The following is a 15,753-nucleotide window of genomic DNA, read 5'->3' as shown; positions in this document are numbered from 1 at the left end:
CAGTATGACTAGTGTTGTGAGTAGTGTAGCCCAGTATAATCCTCTCCTGTGACAGTGGACAGCTTTCGTCTGTTCCTGGTACATGTGTCCTCCACAGTGTCCACAGCAGCGACAGCAGGCCAGGCAGAACCCCACCAGGGGCATAAGGATAATGTACACGATCCCTATAGCAGCACACACTAGGAAACCAACTTCATAGAGAAGGACCTGAAGAGATTCACACACACACACACACACAATTAGTAGGGTGCCTTACATAAAGCTCTCCCAGGTTACTGCCTAAAGGGTAACTTAGGAGGGAGTGTCTGTGGCTAGTACACAGAGCTTAACTTGACACACACACACACACACACACACACACACACACACACACACACACACACAAAAAAAAAGTTGTCCTGCTCCTCTCCACCTAACTTCCCCTCAAGGTCCCATCAGTTTCTCTTAAGTCCCGTTAGTTTGGCTGCTCAGGCTACCTAAGATATCCCTCACCCATTATAGCCCTGCCATTCCCAACCAATCAGAGCGCTTGGAAATGCGCATCTGGACACTGCAACCGCCCTGGTCAGAGTGTTATCATTGTCCGAAGGGAGAAGACGCATGTTTCTGAGGACTTTTTATTGTCGACAGTAACACGAATCTCTGAATGTTGTGGGTGCATCGAAATGTAAGTTTAAGGGGTGTTCTATTGTGGTTTTAACATGCTGTATAGTAATAGGTCATTACCACTAATTACTTCATGTTACTTTGATAAGTTTCAGCCATATGATCTACTGTATGGCTGTTAGTATTATTTAATGTTAGAGTTGCCAATGCTGCTTTGCGTATTGTTTATTGTATGTAGTATTATTCTGTATTGCCATAAGCGTTATTGCATTGGTTGCACAAGTACTTTTGCAGAAGTGGTTTAATTGTTGTATTGGTAAATATAGTCTTTTGCATGCACACGCTACCACAGCATTTTCCATAGTGGCCTTTATTAAGATGTTTTATTGAGCTGCCATGGGCAAGCTTCTCGAGTCATGCCAGACAGTTCTTGGAGCTTCCTAATGCACAGAGTAATTTACAACCCTGTGGTACCAGGCCAGATCAGGTGTCAGCCTGGCAGATTCTCATACAAGGCTGAAGAGAGAAGGTGCCATAAATCTGGACTCTGTAAATCCAAGAAATTAGTTTCTCTCTCTCTCTCTAAGAGGTGAATGTTTAAGTTTATATTGATGCTGTGTTTATAGCCCTTTATAGACATGTAAGGGTGATGCAATTTGCCATTTATTCATGTACATGTGTATATTGCATAGTTATAAACATGAACTAATACTGTTCACATGTGTGCATATCTTTGTCTTATAGAAGCACAACAATAAGATTCCAATTCATTCAGATTCCCAGACCATATAAACATCCTCAAATGGAAACAACTGTGTCTGTGTGTGTGTGTGTGGTGGTGACTATCAAGAGTACAGTGATGGGCCTCAACATAATGTTCTAACCGGACAGCACTACAAAGGGCAGAACCAAACTAATCAGTTATAAGTATATTGCGGGTGAGGGCATTCACAGCCGACCGCTCAGACGGGTGAGGGATGCCAGCCAACCGTTTTTACGTGGTCCTTCTAGACGGATTTAGAGACTAACAGTTTTTTTACATGGTCCGTAGTTTCTCTGGATTTAGCGACCATGTTTTTACACACACACACACACACACACACGCATCCATCTTTTCTTACCTCTTTGATGGTCTTCTTGTCATCGTATATATTGCCCCTTTTCTCCACGAATTTAACCAGCAGATCTAGGAGAGAAGAATGGAGAGGGAGAGAAAGAAAGGAGGAGGATCTGGATCTGTTTGTTTTTTATGACCATGTTTTTCTTACTGCTTGCATTCTGTATTTATATTTTGATGTGTGTTTTTTCTTTAATTTATGTAATTCAGGGCTCATCTGTAAAATCGACCTTGGTCTCAGTATGACTCCCTGACAAAATAAAGGTTAAATTAATATTTATATTTAAACATCAGCCAACATTCAACCAATAATGATTGGATATCACCACAAAAATATATTCAACATAAACATCATCTGGCTTGTTCATGTGAGAGGATCTGACATCACACTGGCTGTATGGCTGTATGGCTGTATGGAGATCAGGTGTCACATTTTACATCAACCCTCTGATCTCCCTCTCTCGCAGGTAGCCTAGTGGTTAGAGCATTGGGCCAGTAACCAAAAGGTTGCTGGATCGAATCCCAGAGCTGACAAGGTCATCTGTCATTCTGCCCCTGAGCAAGGCAGTTAACACACGCCAAAGACGTGGATGTCGATTAAGGCAGCCCCCGGCACCTGATTCAGAGGGGTTGGGTTAAATGCGGAGACACATTTCAGTTGAACGCATTCAGTTGTACACCCTCAGTTTCTTCATCACCCTCTCTCTCTCTTTCCCTCATTCTCTCTGACAACAGTGAGACCTCACACCTTCACAATACAACAATTACTCTATCATTATTTCATTTACTTGCAGAAATCAAACCTACTGTATGTTCTTTAGGTTCAGGATCAGGAAACCATGTGAGAACTGAGACTACCACTCTGTTCCGACTCCACTGTCTTGAAAACTGAGAACTGAGACTACCACTCTGTTCCTACTCCACTGTCTTGAGAACTGAGACTACCACTCTGTTTCTACTCCACTGTCTTGAGAACTGAGACTACCACTCTGTCCCTACTCCACTGTCTTGAGAACTGAGACTACCACTCTGTCCCTACTCCACTGTCTTGAGAACTGAGACTACCACTCTGTTCCTACTCCACTGTCTTGAGAACTGAGACTACCACTGTGTTCCTACTCCACTGTATTGAGAACTGAGACTACCACTCTGTCCCTACTCCACTGTCTTGAGAACTGAGACTACCACTCTGTTCCTACTCCACTGTCTGCACTTATGGTCAGGGTTCGATGGTTATTATGGTTATCATTCACACAACACCAGCTGGCATTGTGAAGGGAAACTTCAGAGGAGCTCTATCGTCTAGGTGGGAAACAGGAAATTCTGCTTTCTCATATTATCTCTCCATTTCTTTATTAATCTCCTGAAAGCAGATATCCAGCTGGCGTGCCATAAGATGTGTTAAAGCCCCAACTGGTACACTGTCATGTACATTACTTAGTGAACAGAATAGTTAATCCACTTCTGAATCCTGATATCCAGGCATTCAGCCATAGAGAGAAAGGGAGGGTGACAGAGAGAGAATGACAGAGGGAGGTGGGTGTACCCAGCTCCACTAGGGAGCTTAGCCCACTCAGTTTTTGTTTTATGTCCCTATATAAAAATAGCAAAAAAGTTCCAAATGATTGACTGACAGGTTGGTGAAAAATCTATCTCCCAGCACTGTGTCAGCACAATGGACAGAGTGCGCTGCGGTGAATAGGGGGACTATGGAAAGCCACTGGGGCGGTTATGTATGATCCCTTTGGGTTTCAATAAAAAAGCGGGGGAAAAAACCTTAATCTGTGGTAGGCTAAGTGAATAAAGTGATACGGCTCCGCCTGTAATATCTGATTTATAACGGCGGGTCAAATTTACCATTGAAGCAGCTTCACTCAACTCTGTCTCACACCACTACATAATTTATTTAGCTTCTTATCCAGCTGTAAAAAGCGTTAGTGTTATTATCCTTCGCCTATTTAGCTAGCTCGAACCAGCTAATCTGCCACTGCCACGATGGATATCAGAAATTGGCTGCTCCAAAGTATCCAAACAAAGCCAACGGAGAGCGATGAGCAGCAGAGCGATGATGTTGCCGAGCTCCAGCTAGCTCCGAGTGCAGAGCCTTCCCTCTCTTCCAGGATAATGGCTCCACAGCTCCCTCCACCTCCGACTGTTCCGGACTATCTTGGAACAGAGGAGCCAGCCCAGGTTAGCCTAGAATCCTACCATAGCCTAAGGTTTTCTATCCAAAAACGTTCATTTAATAGCAACTGGTTCATAGGAAGAGAGTGGCTGGAATACTCGGTTATTGCAGATGCAACATTTGGTTTCCCACGTCGAAAGTTCTATGTTGGGTCCCATGCTAACGCAAACAAGGCCTTCGCCCAAGTCGGGTATTCTAACTGGACGCATGCCATTTGTGGTACCAAAGGATTCTCTGGGCACGCATCAAACAAAGAGCTTTTGAAATGCACTGCATTGTGAGTACTGAGATGTCAACACTTGTTAAGAAATCGCATGTATGCGTTTCGGCGACTGTGGACATTATTGAGTGTCTTGTTTTAAACCAGAAACCACTGGGGGGGGGGCATTGGACGCGATAGAGTCAAGAGGAGAGGGGGGCAGTATACCTTTTCTGTCTGTGATGGAATATACTCTCTGAATAGACAAGGAACTTGTCAAGGTGTTTAGCACCATACCCCACAATGTCACATAAACATCACGCGAATTTTCTAAATGAAATCATAGGGCTCATGAGTGAGATTGTCACTGAGGACGCTACATGCGAGAACTCATTTTTCAATTTTCTACAAATGTGTTCCGTCAGCAGAGAAGAAGCATGACACACCCGAGAAAAGCTCAACTAAGCCAACTGGTATTTGAGGGGGATCTATGAAGATGATTTCGGGGAGAACGGAATGATCGATTACTCAGGAAGATCCACAGAGCATCAAGGAGGCAGCAACTGTTCTGAGAGGGTAAGACAAAATCTAGCTGGTTAGTTGTAATACAAATCGTTCTTTAGTGTGTAGGGTGCTGTCCATGGAGCCCATAGAGCGCAGCGGAGATTTTGCGCCAACCTGTTACTTATTGGTCAAAAGCATTTGAACTTTTATGTTTATTGTGGTATAGCGTGATATACGCAGAATTCAATATAATTCCAACGCAATAACCCAAATGATGCCCCAGGGTATAGCTACAGATCGTATGTTCTGTTAGGGTTTTCTTGGTAGCCTATTGGTTTTCGTGGTTGTAAATGGAACTGTACATATTGGAAACTTGTTTATGGTAGTCTGGCCATTGCTTAATTGATTACGATGTGTCGAATTTGATTTACAGTAGTGTATTTTGCCGTATCACAACGTGTTACTGAACTCATGAGGGAGCGGCATTATATTCCATGTTTGAAGCGGGCCATTCTAGCCCTATTTATTTGGGAAGACAACTGTGCATGGCTGCATTCCACTGTAGTAGGCTGTAGGCGGTTTTGGTTATTTGGATCTCCATTCGCATTTTGTTTACTGCATTTGTTTACTGTTAATGTAACTAGCCTAAATATAGATTGTGTCATGCCGTTATCGATCTGACATTTTGTTTTACTAGGCCTACTACTACTTGGTACCGCTGTTTTGTTCAGTTCGCATTCATTCGTTCACATTCGCAGTTGTGTAGGTATTCTAAGTCAAACTGCTATTCAGTATTTTTGTTTGCATACACGAATAACTAGGCTACTACTTTCAGCGTTTCGTTTGCATTATTTTGGTAAGACAGCTATTACAAACAGCATATCTATCTTGTAGCCTTACTCTTTACCATAACAGCCTTACTTTAGTGTGTACGGCACAAGGTACTGTCCATTGTTCTGATATAGCGCAACCTGACTGTCACTTCAAAAGCACTCAATGATCTTGGAGTCTGGACATTTGAACTTTAGGTTTATTGTAGTATAACGTGATATACGCAGAATTCAATATAATTCCAATGCAAGAACCCCCAAAATGTTTCCCCCTCGCCGATTTCAATTGCCCCATTAGTCACTTTATCCTGGCCCCAGATATACAGTACCAGTCAAAAGTTTGGACACACCTACTCATTCAAGGGTTTTTCTTTAGTTTTACTATTTTTCTACATTGTAGAATAATAGTGAAGACATCACAAAACTATGAAATAACACATATGGAATCATGTAGTAACCAAAAAGTGTTAAACAAACCAAAATATATTTTAGATTTTAGATTCTTAAAAGTAGCCACCCTTTGCCTTGATGACAGCTTTGCACACTCTTGGCGTTCTCTCAGCTTCACCTGGAATGCTTTTCCAACAGTCTTGAAGGAGTTCCCACCTATGCTGAGCACTTGTTGGCTGCTTTTCCTTCACTCTGCGGTCCAACTCATCCCAAACCATCTCAATTGGGTTGAGGGGTGATTGTGGAGGCCAGGTCATCTGAAGAAGCACTCCATCACTCTCTTTCTTGGTCAAATAGCCCTTACACAGCCTGGAGGTGTGTTGAGTCATTGTCCTGTTGAAAAACAAATGATAGTCCCACTAAGCGCAAACCAGATGGGATGGCGTATCGCTGCAGAATCCTGTGATTGCCATGCTGGTTAAGTGTGCTTTGAATTCTAAATAAATCACAGACAGTGTCACCAGCAAAGCACCATCACACCTCCTCCTCCATGCTTCACGGTGGGAACTACACATGCGGAGATCATCCTTTCACCTACTCTGCATCTCACAAAGACACGGCGGTTGGAATCAAAAATCTCAAATTTGGACTCATCAGGCCAAAGGACAGATTTCTACTGGTCTAATGTCCATTGCTCGTGTTTCTTGGCCCACACAAGTCTCTCCTTCTTATTGGCATCCTTTAGTAGTGGTTTCTTTGCAGTAATTCAACCATGAAGCATGATTCATGCAGTGTCCTCTGAACAGTTGATGTTGAGATGTGTCTGTTACTTGAACTCTATGAAGCATTTATTTGGGCTGAAATTCTGAGGCTGGTAACTTTAATGAACTTATCCTTTGCAGCAGAGGTAACTCTGGGTCTTCCTTTCCTGTGGCGTTCCTCATGAGAGCCAGTTTCATCATAGCGCTTGGTGGTTTTTGCGACTGCACTTGAAAAAACTTTAAAAGTTCTTGAAATGTTCCGGATTAACTGACCTTCATGTCTTAAAATAATGATGTACTGTCATTTCTCTTTGCTTATTTGAGCTGTTCTTGCCATAATATGGACTTGGTCTTTTACCAAATAGGGCTATCTTTTGTAAACCACCCCTTTCTTGTCACAACACAAATATTAGTGTCATTAGCCAAACATTCAACCAAAACATGAGCAAACAAGGGTTGCTTCAACAACATCCTCCAATCCTGATTGGATAGAAGCCATGATCAAAGAGACTATCACTATCCAATCTGTGCATTGCAACTCAGCAACTGAGCAAAGGTCAATGGCTAATTAACACACACTGTGTGTGTGTGTGTGTGTGTGTGTGTGTGTGTGTGTGTGTGTGTGTGTGTGTGTGTGTGTGTGTGTGTGTTTCTGTGTACCTAAGGGGCCTTCACTGTTGTTTGTCCATCAGAATCAGTACTAGCCCTAACAAGGAAGCAGTCACAAATAAACTGAGCCAGCTCTGAAATAATAGTCATTTAGGATCGATAACAAAGGTGACAAAGATTCTGGACTACAGTGGAATATTGTCCACTCACAACTTAAAGATGCACTATGCAGAAATCCCTCTGCAAATGGGTGAAAGCCCAGGTATTTATATGGGATTTACAGAGTGGCTACACACACCTGGCTAGGTCAGAATGAGCTCAATATGATCAAAACACTGCTGTAGAAAAGCAGCGTTGTCCGATTATGCTACAGTATTTTTTTACTATGGCACCCTATTCCCTTTATATAGTACACTACTTTTGACCAGATGGATGCACCGAGACTGACCTTTGGGGAAGGGGTTGGGCTGGACGGTGTGGAGGAAGGACTGGACGACCCCGGACATGAAGCCTGCGTCTGCTCTTGGGATTGACTGGTACTGTGTTTGGATCAGGTTCAAGGGAGAGACTCCCTTAGGACAGGTGGCAGGGGGAGGCAGGGCCAAGCTGGACCCCAGCAACAGAGCCCCGATCCAGGCCGACACCACCCCGGCGCAGCCTCCTAACCTCCAAACACTCCTACATGCTCCCATCACTGCAACTAGAGATAGGGCTGGAAGGTGGGCTAGGGTAAGGCTGGAGAATGTAGAGTGGCACTATCTCTGTATTGATGGGCCTGCAAATACAAAGCAGAGACACTGGGGTGGGAGTGGAAACACAGATACGGAGATAAACACAGAAGTAAAGAGATTGTTGTGAAAGGGTGCAGGCACTGGAAAGTAAATGCATACATATTGTAATTGTAAGAAAACTAGCATTGAGAGAAACCATAAATGTGACCACAAGTGAAGCAGGTTTCCGGTTCCGGTGACATGCCTTACCGTGTCTTTCTGTTACAAAATTATTGTTTTCTGAAAATGTAAATTGTGAACCCCATATTAAGGTGTATGACGTTTATGGATAACAATAAAAAATGTGCAGGTCTATTTCGCTCCAGCAATTAGCATAATCTGTCCATCCACAATTCACCTGTGGGAACATGGCGGCTTTCACCAGACAACAGAAAGAGCTGGCCGCTACTATCCGATAGATTGTTCGTAAGGAGATTATCTCTGCCCTCGATTTGCAATTAAAACCGGTAAATGAATCACTCGCATTGCTCTCTTCTAAAGTGCCTATTACACTAAAGTGTAAAGTCTGGAGAAGGCGGCCCGTGAGACTCCGTGACCTGGAAACAGCGCGAGCTAAACTAGAAGGGGCAATCAATCTACAAAAAGAGAAAACGGAATCACTTGAAAATCATTCCCGTAAATTCAATGTGCGGGTTAAAGGACTTGAAACTTGCGTGGAAGCAGGCAACCCAACTTCATTCATGGGAAATATTTTCTATTAACTGTTCGGGCAGAAGAAGCTGGGTTCCATGCCGCTAATTAACATTGCACACCACGCGGTCCTCTCCGGAATGGTTCTCGCTGTATGATTGTACGAATGAATCCACAGTTTTGAAGTCAAACGGCAAATTGTTCGCCTTGCAGCAGAATCGGGGCCTCTGACCTATGCGGAGAAGAGGATCAGCATCTACCTAGACTTGAGTGCCGAACTGCTAAAACGGAGGGTGACCTACAATGAGCTGAGATCCCAGCTACGCAAGCTAAATGTGAGATGCGGCTTCATCCAACCGGCAAAACTCATCTTGACCTTCCAGAACACAACACACGTTTTCCACTGCCAAAGAAAGCTAAACACTTCTAGAATCACCTCAAAACTACATCAAACCTAACACACAAGCGGACGAGTCAGATGGAACCCCGTTATGATTGGCTTAATATTCAGATATGCTATCCATACACTCACACAGCCTAGCCCTCAGCACAAGACAATGAGGACCCCTTAAGTGGATATAAGGAACATTATTACAATTATTGCTGAGTATTGAACTTTGTTATTATTATATTGCCTATGGAACAGGAGGACATTAACACAGTGATGACACCACGCCGATGAAAGAACAATGGACAATATATTGAGTGAGGTTTCACGCCTGTACTTCCTGTTCATCCACAACTGCATGGCCAGTCACGACTCCAACACCATCATTAAGTTTTCAGACGACAACAGTGGTAGGCCTGATCACTGACAACGACGAGACAGCCTATAGGGAGGAGGTCAGAGACCTGGCCGGGTGGTGCCAGAATAACAACCTATCCCTCAACATAATCAAGACAAAGGAGATGATTGTGGACTACAGGAAAAGGACCGAACACGCCCCCATTCTCATCGACGGGGCTGTAGTGGAGCAGGTTGAGAGCTTCAAGTTCCTTGGTGTCCACATCAACAACAAACTGGAATGGTCCAAACACACCAAGACAGTCGTGAAGAGGGCACGACGAAGCCTATTCCCCCTCAGGAAACTAAAAAGATTTAATATGGGTCCTCAGATCCTCAAAAGGTTCTACAGCTGCAACATCAAGAGCATCCTGACTGGTTGCATCAATGCCTGGTACGGCAATTGCTCAGCCTCCGACTGCAAGTCACTACAGAGTGTAGTGTGTACGGCCCAGTACATCACTGGGGCTAAGCTGCCTGCCATTAGCTCAGTGCAAATGTTGCCTGTAATCCATGTCTTCTGGTTGGGGTATGTACGTAGTCACTGTAGGGACGATGTCATCGATGCACTTATTGATGAAGCCAGTGACTGATGTGATGTGCTCCTCAGTGCCATCGGAAGAATCCCAGAACATATTCCAGTTTGTGCTAGCAAATCAGTCCTGTAGCTTAGCATCTGCTTCATGTGACCACTTTTTTATTGACTGAGTCACTGGTGCTTCCTGATTTAATTTTTGCTTGTAAGCAGGAATCAGGAGGATATAATTATGGTCAGATTGGCCAAATGGAGGGCGAGGGAGAGCTTTGTAAGCGTCTCTGTGTGTGGAGTAAAGGTGGTCTAGAGTTATTTTCTCTCCATTTGCACATTTAACATAATGGTATATATTATATACACCAAGTCACTTGGCTCTGTCATATCCTCACATGGTCTCTCCTATCATTGCTACACAGACGACACACAATTAATCTTCTCCTTTCCCCCCTTCTGATAACCAGGTGGCGAATCGCATCTCTGCATGTCTGGCAGACATATCAGTGTGGATGACGGATCACCACCTCAAGCTGAACCTCGGCAAGACGGAGATGCTCTTCCTCCCGGGGAAGGACTGCCCTTTCCATGATCTCGCCTTCACGGTGGACAACTCCATTGTGTCCTCCTCCCAGAGTGCTAAGAGCCTTGGCGTGACCCTGGACAACACCCTGTCGTTCTCCGCTAACATCAAGGCGGTGACCCGATCCTGTAGGTTCATGCTCTACAACATTCGCAGAGTACGACCCTGCCTTACACAGGAAGCGGCGCAGGTCCTAATCCAGGCACTTGTCATCTCCCGTCTGGATTACAGCAACTCGCTGTTGGCGGGGCTCCCTGCCTGTGCCATTAAACCCCTACAACTCATCCAGAGCGCCGCAGCCCGTCTGGTGTTCAACCTTCCCAAGTTCTCTCACGTCACCCCGCTCCTCCGCACACTCCACTGGCTTCCAGTTGAAGCTCGCATCTGCTACAAGACCATGGTGCTTGCCTACGGAGCTGTGAGGGGAACGGCACCTCCGTACCTTCAGGCTCTGATCAGGCCCTACACCCAAACAAGGGCACTGCGTTCATCCACCTCTGGCCTGCTGGCCCCCCTACCTCTGCGGAAGCACAGTTCCCGCTCAGCCCAGTCAAAACTGTTCACTGCTCTGGCACCCCAATGGTGGAGCAAGCTCCCTCACGACGCCAGGACAGCGGAGTCAATCACCACCTTCCAGAGACACCTGAAACCCCACCTCTTTAAGGAATACCTGGGATAGGATAAAGTAATCCTTCTAACCCACCCCCAAAAAAATAAGAAAAAAAGATATAGATGTACTATTGTAAAGTGGTTGTTCCACTGGATATCATAAGGTGAATGCACCAATTTGTAAGTCGCTCTGGATAAGAGCGTCTGCTAAATTACGTAAATGTAAATGTAAAATAGTAGAAATTAGGTAAAAGGGATTAAAGTTTCCCTGCATTAAAGTCCCCGGCCACTAGGAGCGCAGCCTCTAGATGAGCGTTTTGCTGTTTGCTTATGGCCGTATACAGCTCATTGAGTATACAGCTTAGTGCCAGCATCAGTTTGTGGTGGTAAATAGACAGCTACGAACAATTTAGATGAAAACTCACTCGGAAGATAGTGTCATCTACAGCTTATCATGAGATACTCTACCTCAGGCGAGCAAAACCTTGAGACTTCCATAGATTTCATGCACCAGCTGTTGTTTACAAATATACATAAACCGCCACCCCTTGTCTTACCAGAAGCTGCTGTTCTATCCTGCCGATACAGTGTATAACCCGCTAGCTGTATGTTACTCATGTCGTCGTTCAGCCACGACTCGGTGAAACATTAGATATTACAGTTTTTAATGTCCCGTTGTTAGGATATATATACAGGCTTGTAGTTCATCCACTTTATTATCCAGCGATTGTGCGTTGGCCAATAGTACCGATGGCAAAGGCAGATTAGCCTCTCGGCGCCGGATCCTCACAAGGCACCCCGATCTCCTTCCGCGTTACCCCCATCTCTTTTTCCTGCTAATGACGGAGATGAGGGCCTTTTCGGGTGTCTGGAGTAAATCCCTCTCATCCGACTCATTAAAGAAAAATTCTTCATCCAGTTCAAGGTGAGTAATCGCTGTTCTGATGTCCAGAAGCTCTTTTTGATCATAAGAGACGGTAGCAGCAACATTATGTACAAAATAAGTTACAAACAATGTGAAAAAAACATAAAACGGCAGCCATCCCCTCCTGCGCCATTTTCCACAGAGATAAATATGGTGTTTCCTATAGCCCTGGAAGTGGTGGTCTTCACTGATATGTCCCTTAAAAATGTCAATTAAGCTTTGATCCTATTACTGCTCACACAATCTCTGGGAATCTAAATAGCATACCCATACTCCAATATTTCACAATAATGTCTTGCAATCTGGAGGGTGTCTTTTTGCATTCCCCCAATGGTCCAAATGTAGAATCCGTACCGTTGCCAATATCATGGAAGTAATGGTTTGAGAACATTCCAAGATTTGAAAGACATACAGTGGGGGAAAAAAGTATTTGATCCCCTGCTGATTTTGTATGTTTGCCCACTGATAAAGAAAGGATCAGTCTATAATTTTAATGGTAGGTTTATTTGAACAGTGAGAGACAGAATAACAACAAAAATATCCAGAAAAACACGTCAAAAATGTTATAAATTGATTTGCATTTTAATGAGGGAAATAAGTATTTGACCCCCTCTCAATCAGAAAGATTTCTGGCTCCCAGGTGTCTTTTATACAGGTAACGAGCTGAGATTAGGAGCACACTCTTAAAGGGAGTGCTCCTAACCACAGCTTGTAACCTGTATAAAAGACATGTCCACAGAAGCAATCAATCAATCAGATTCCAAACTCTCCACCATGGCCAAGACCAAAGAGCTCTCCAAGGATGTCAGGGACAAAATTGTAGACCTACACAAGGCTGGAATGGGCTACAAGACCATCGCCAAGCAGCTTGGTGAGAAGGTGACAACATTTGGTGCGATTATTCGCAAATGGAAGAAACACAAAAGAACTGTCAATATCCCTCGGCCTGGGGCTCCATGCAAGATCTCACCTCGTGGGGTTGCAATGATCATGAGAACGGTGAGGAATCAGCCCAGAACTACACGGGAGGATCTTGTCAATGATCTCAAGGCAGCTGGGACCATTGTCACCAAGAAAACAATTGGTAACACACTACGCCGTGAAGGACTGAAATCCTGCAGCGCCCACAAGGTCCCCCTGCTCAAGAATACATATACATGCCCGTCTGAAGTTTACCAATGAACATCTGAATGACTCAGAGGACAACTGGTGAAAGTGTTGTGGTCAGATGAGACCAAAATGGAGCTCTTTGGCATCAACTCAACCCGCCGTGTTTGGAGGAGGAGGAATGCTGCCTATGACCCCAAGAACACCATCTCCACTGTCAAACATGGAGGTGGAAACATTATGCTTTGGGGGTGTTTTTCTGCTAAGGGGACAGGACAACTTCACCGCATCATTTGACGGGGCCATGTACTGTCAAATCTTGGGTGAGAACCTCCTTCCCTCAGCCAGGGCATTGAAAATGGGTCGTGGATAGGTATCCCAGCATGACAATGACCCAAAACGCACGGCCAAGGCAACAAAGGAGTAGCTCAAAAAGAAGCACATTAAGGTCCTGGAGTGGCCTAGCCAGTCTCCAGACCGTAATCCCATAGAAAATCTGTGGAGGGAGCTGAAGGTTCGAGTTGCCAAACGTCAGCCTCGAAACCTTAATGACTTGGAGAAGATCTGCAAAGAGGAGTGGGACAAAATCCCTCCTGAGATGTGTGCAAACCTGGTGGCCAAGTAACTACAAGAAACGTCTGACCTCTGTGATTGCCAACAAAGGTTTTGCCACCAAGTACTAAGTCATGTTGTGCAGAGGGGTCAAATACTTATTTCCCTCAATAAAATGGAAATCATTTTATAACATTTTTGACATGCGTTTTTCTGGATTTTTTTGTTTTGTTTTTCTGTCTCTCACTGTTCATATAAACCTACCATTAAAATTATAGACTGATCATTTCTTTGTAAGTGGGCAAACGTACAAAATCAGCAGGGGATCAAATACTTTTTTCCCCACACTGTAACTGGTAATGAGTAACTCCTTTTTTCTATATTTACAACTTAGGTTAGCAATGTTGGCCTATGGAGTCCCTTGGGAAACCCAACTACCAAACCATCCAATGACGGGATTCATAAATAAATTACCTGGGCTCCCAAAAGGACTGATCTCTGTAATATTTAAACAAGTTATGGAAAGCTTATATTCTGAGCTAGCCATTAAAAAAGTATGGTCCACAGTTCTAAGTGAATCTGAATAACCCTTTAATTGGAACAAAATATGGAAAAATATGACCTTGTTATCCCGTAATCCAAGCAGGGAGTGTCCTGCAGTTAAATGCTTCTGGGACAAAGTTACAAAATTAATTCCAATCATAGATGTAGGATCAGAGAATGAACGTAGTGTGTTATATTGGGATTGTGCCACAGAGCATTATGGGGGTTCTATTGTTGAAGAACCCCTTTCATTCTCTGGGGTACACGGAAAAGGTGCAAATTAAAAGCGAGAGTCGACCTCTACCTGAGATCAGTTTCATGAAGAAGGATGAAAATGGTGAGGGCAATCAATACCAACTGGTATCAAATGTATAGCTGGTTAACAGGGAGCCTTTCATCAAGCCACCTGTAATTGCACATTATGATGCTTTACATCTTTTCTGGGATGTCAAACAATTCCAAATGATTTGAAAGCTTCCATCGCATCATCCATTAAAAGTTAGATTAGAGAGGTTGACGCAGCACATTTTTTTGCATGCTCTCAAGTAGGCTTTGCACTTTCCTCCGGTATTTATTTAGCAAAGATGATAACACATAATCACTCCGGACAGACACAAGCAAAAACTCATGACATAAATGTTGCAGCAGCCTAGGCTACACCTAAACATTACAAATCTGACATGCTGTATGGGATGAAAACAATACTATTTTTCCATCTACTAGGCTACTAATAAGAGCAGCTGCATACAGCCTATGAGCCCTGTCCATCTGGTCAGGGTAAACTAATTGGTAACGTTATGTATTTATCGTCCATGTGTGTCAGGAGAAAATGTGAATATGATCAAATTTAGATTATATTCGAAATTGGGCTAGCTAGGCTGCCTATACGTTTTTAATCCAATATTATTACCTGGAATTAACCAATCAACATAATAGTGATGGCAGGTGTGAGTCATTTCTTTTTACAAGGCCTACAGTTACATAGGCCTGCATGATGCAAACATGCATAAAGCAAGCTCAGCCCTGTGAGTTCTATTGTCTATCAGTTGTTGTCTATGTATCTGGGTAGAGGAAATCCCCCACCTAATCTAGTCTAAATATAATTCATATGAACAAATATAAGGTAGTTGTAGTTTGAGAGGGTTTTCATCTCCCCCAGGGCCAGGAGTTTTTTAAAACCACGTGACTTGATTATGTAAAACTGGTCCCATCATAGCCCATAGAAAACATTTTTTCCAACTGATTAATCACTGTCATACCTTATAGGGTCCATAGTTTTCCTAGTTTGGTTAACATATAAGGAGAAACTCCAGGCCCCAGTGGGTAAAAATTGCCCCACCGATCTGGGACCTATGGTGCCACCAGTCTGCTTGCAGTTGTCAGGTATGTGGATGATCAGGGCTTTATTCAGGAACGTTTCTTGGGCTACTTTGTGTCAAGTGGGCAAGATGCGCAGTCTGTTTGACTTTATGAATTTTGAGATGTCTGAGTTTAACTTC

General features: G+C 43.8%; 1 protein-coding gene across 6 annotated transcripts in view; it reads right to left on the bottom strand.

Annotated features, from left to right (window-relative positions):
* The window catches only part of LOC115152984 (prominin-1-A), a 37,772-nt gene that overhangs the window by 16,595 nt on the left and 5,424 nt on the right, over positions 1-15,753 (bottom strand). For 5 of the 6 annotated variants that reach the window (XM_029697957.1, XM_029697955.1, XM_029697959.1 and 2 more), the window contains 3 exons: positions 7,650-7,976; positions 1,728-1,792; positions 2-207 (listed from right to left, as the gene is read on the bottom strand). In XM_029697957.1, the coding sequence (XP_029553817.1) occupies positions 2-207; positions 1,728-1,792; positions 7,650-7,893 (515 nt within the window). In that variant the 5' untranslated portion in view covers positions 7,894-7,976. The remainder of the gene's footprint in view (position 1; positions 208-1,727; positions 1,793-7,649; positions 7,977-15,753) is intronic. The other variant, XM_029697958.1, reaches the window with a different exon arrangement.

This window comes from Salmo trutta, chromosome 18, assembly GCF_901001165.1.
Source record: "Salmo trutta chromosome 18, fSalTru1.1, whole genome shotgun sequence".
Classification (NCBI taxonomy): Eukaryota; Metazoa; Chordata; class Actinopteri; order Salmoniformes; family Salmonidae; genus Salmo; species Salmo trutta.
This window is presented reverse-complemented; position numbering and strand designations above follow the sequence as displayed.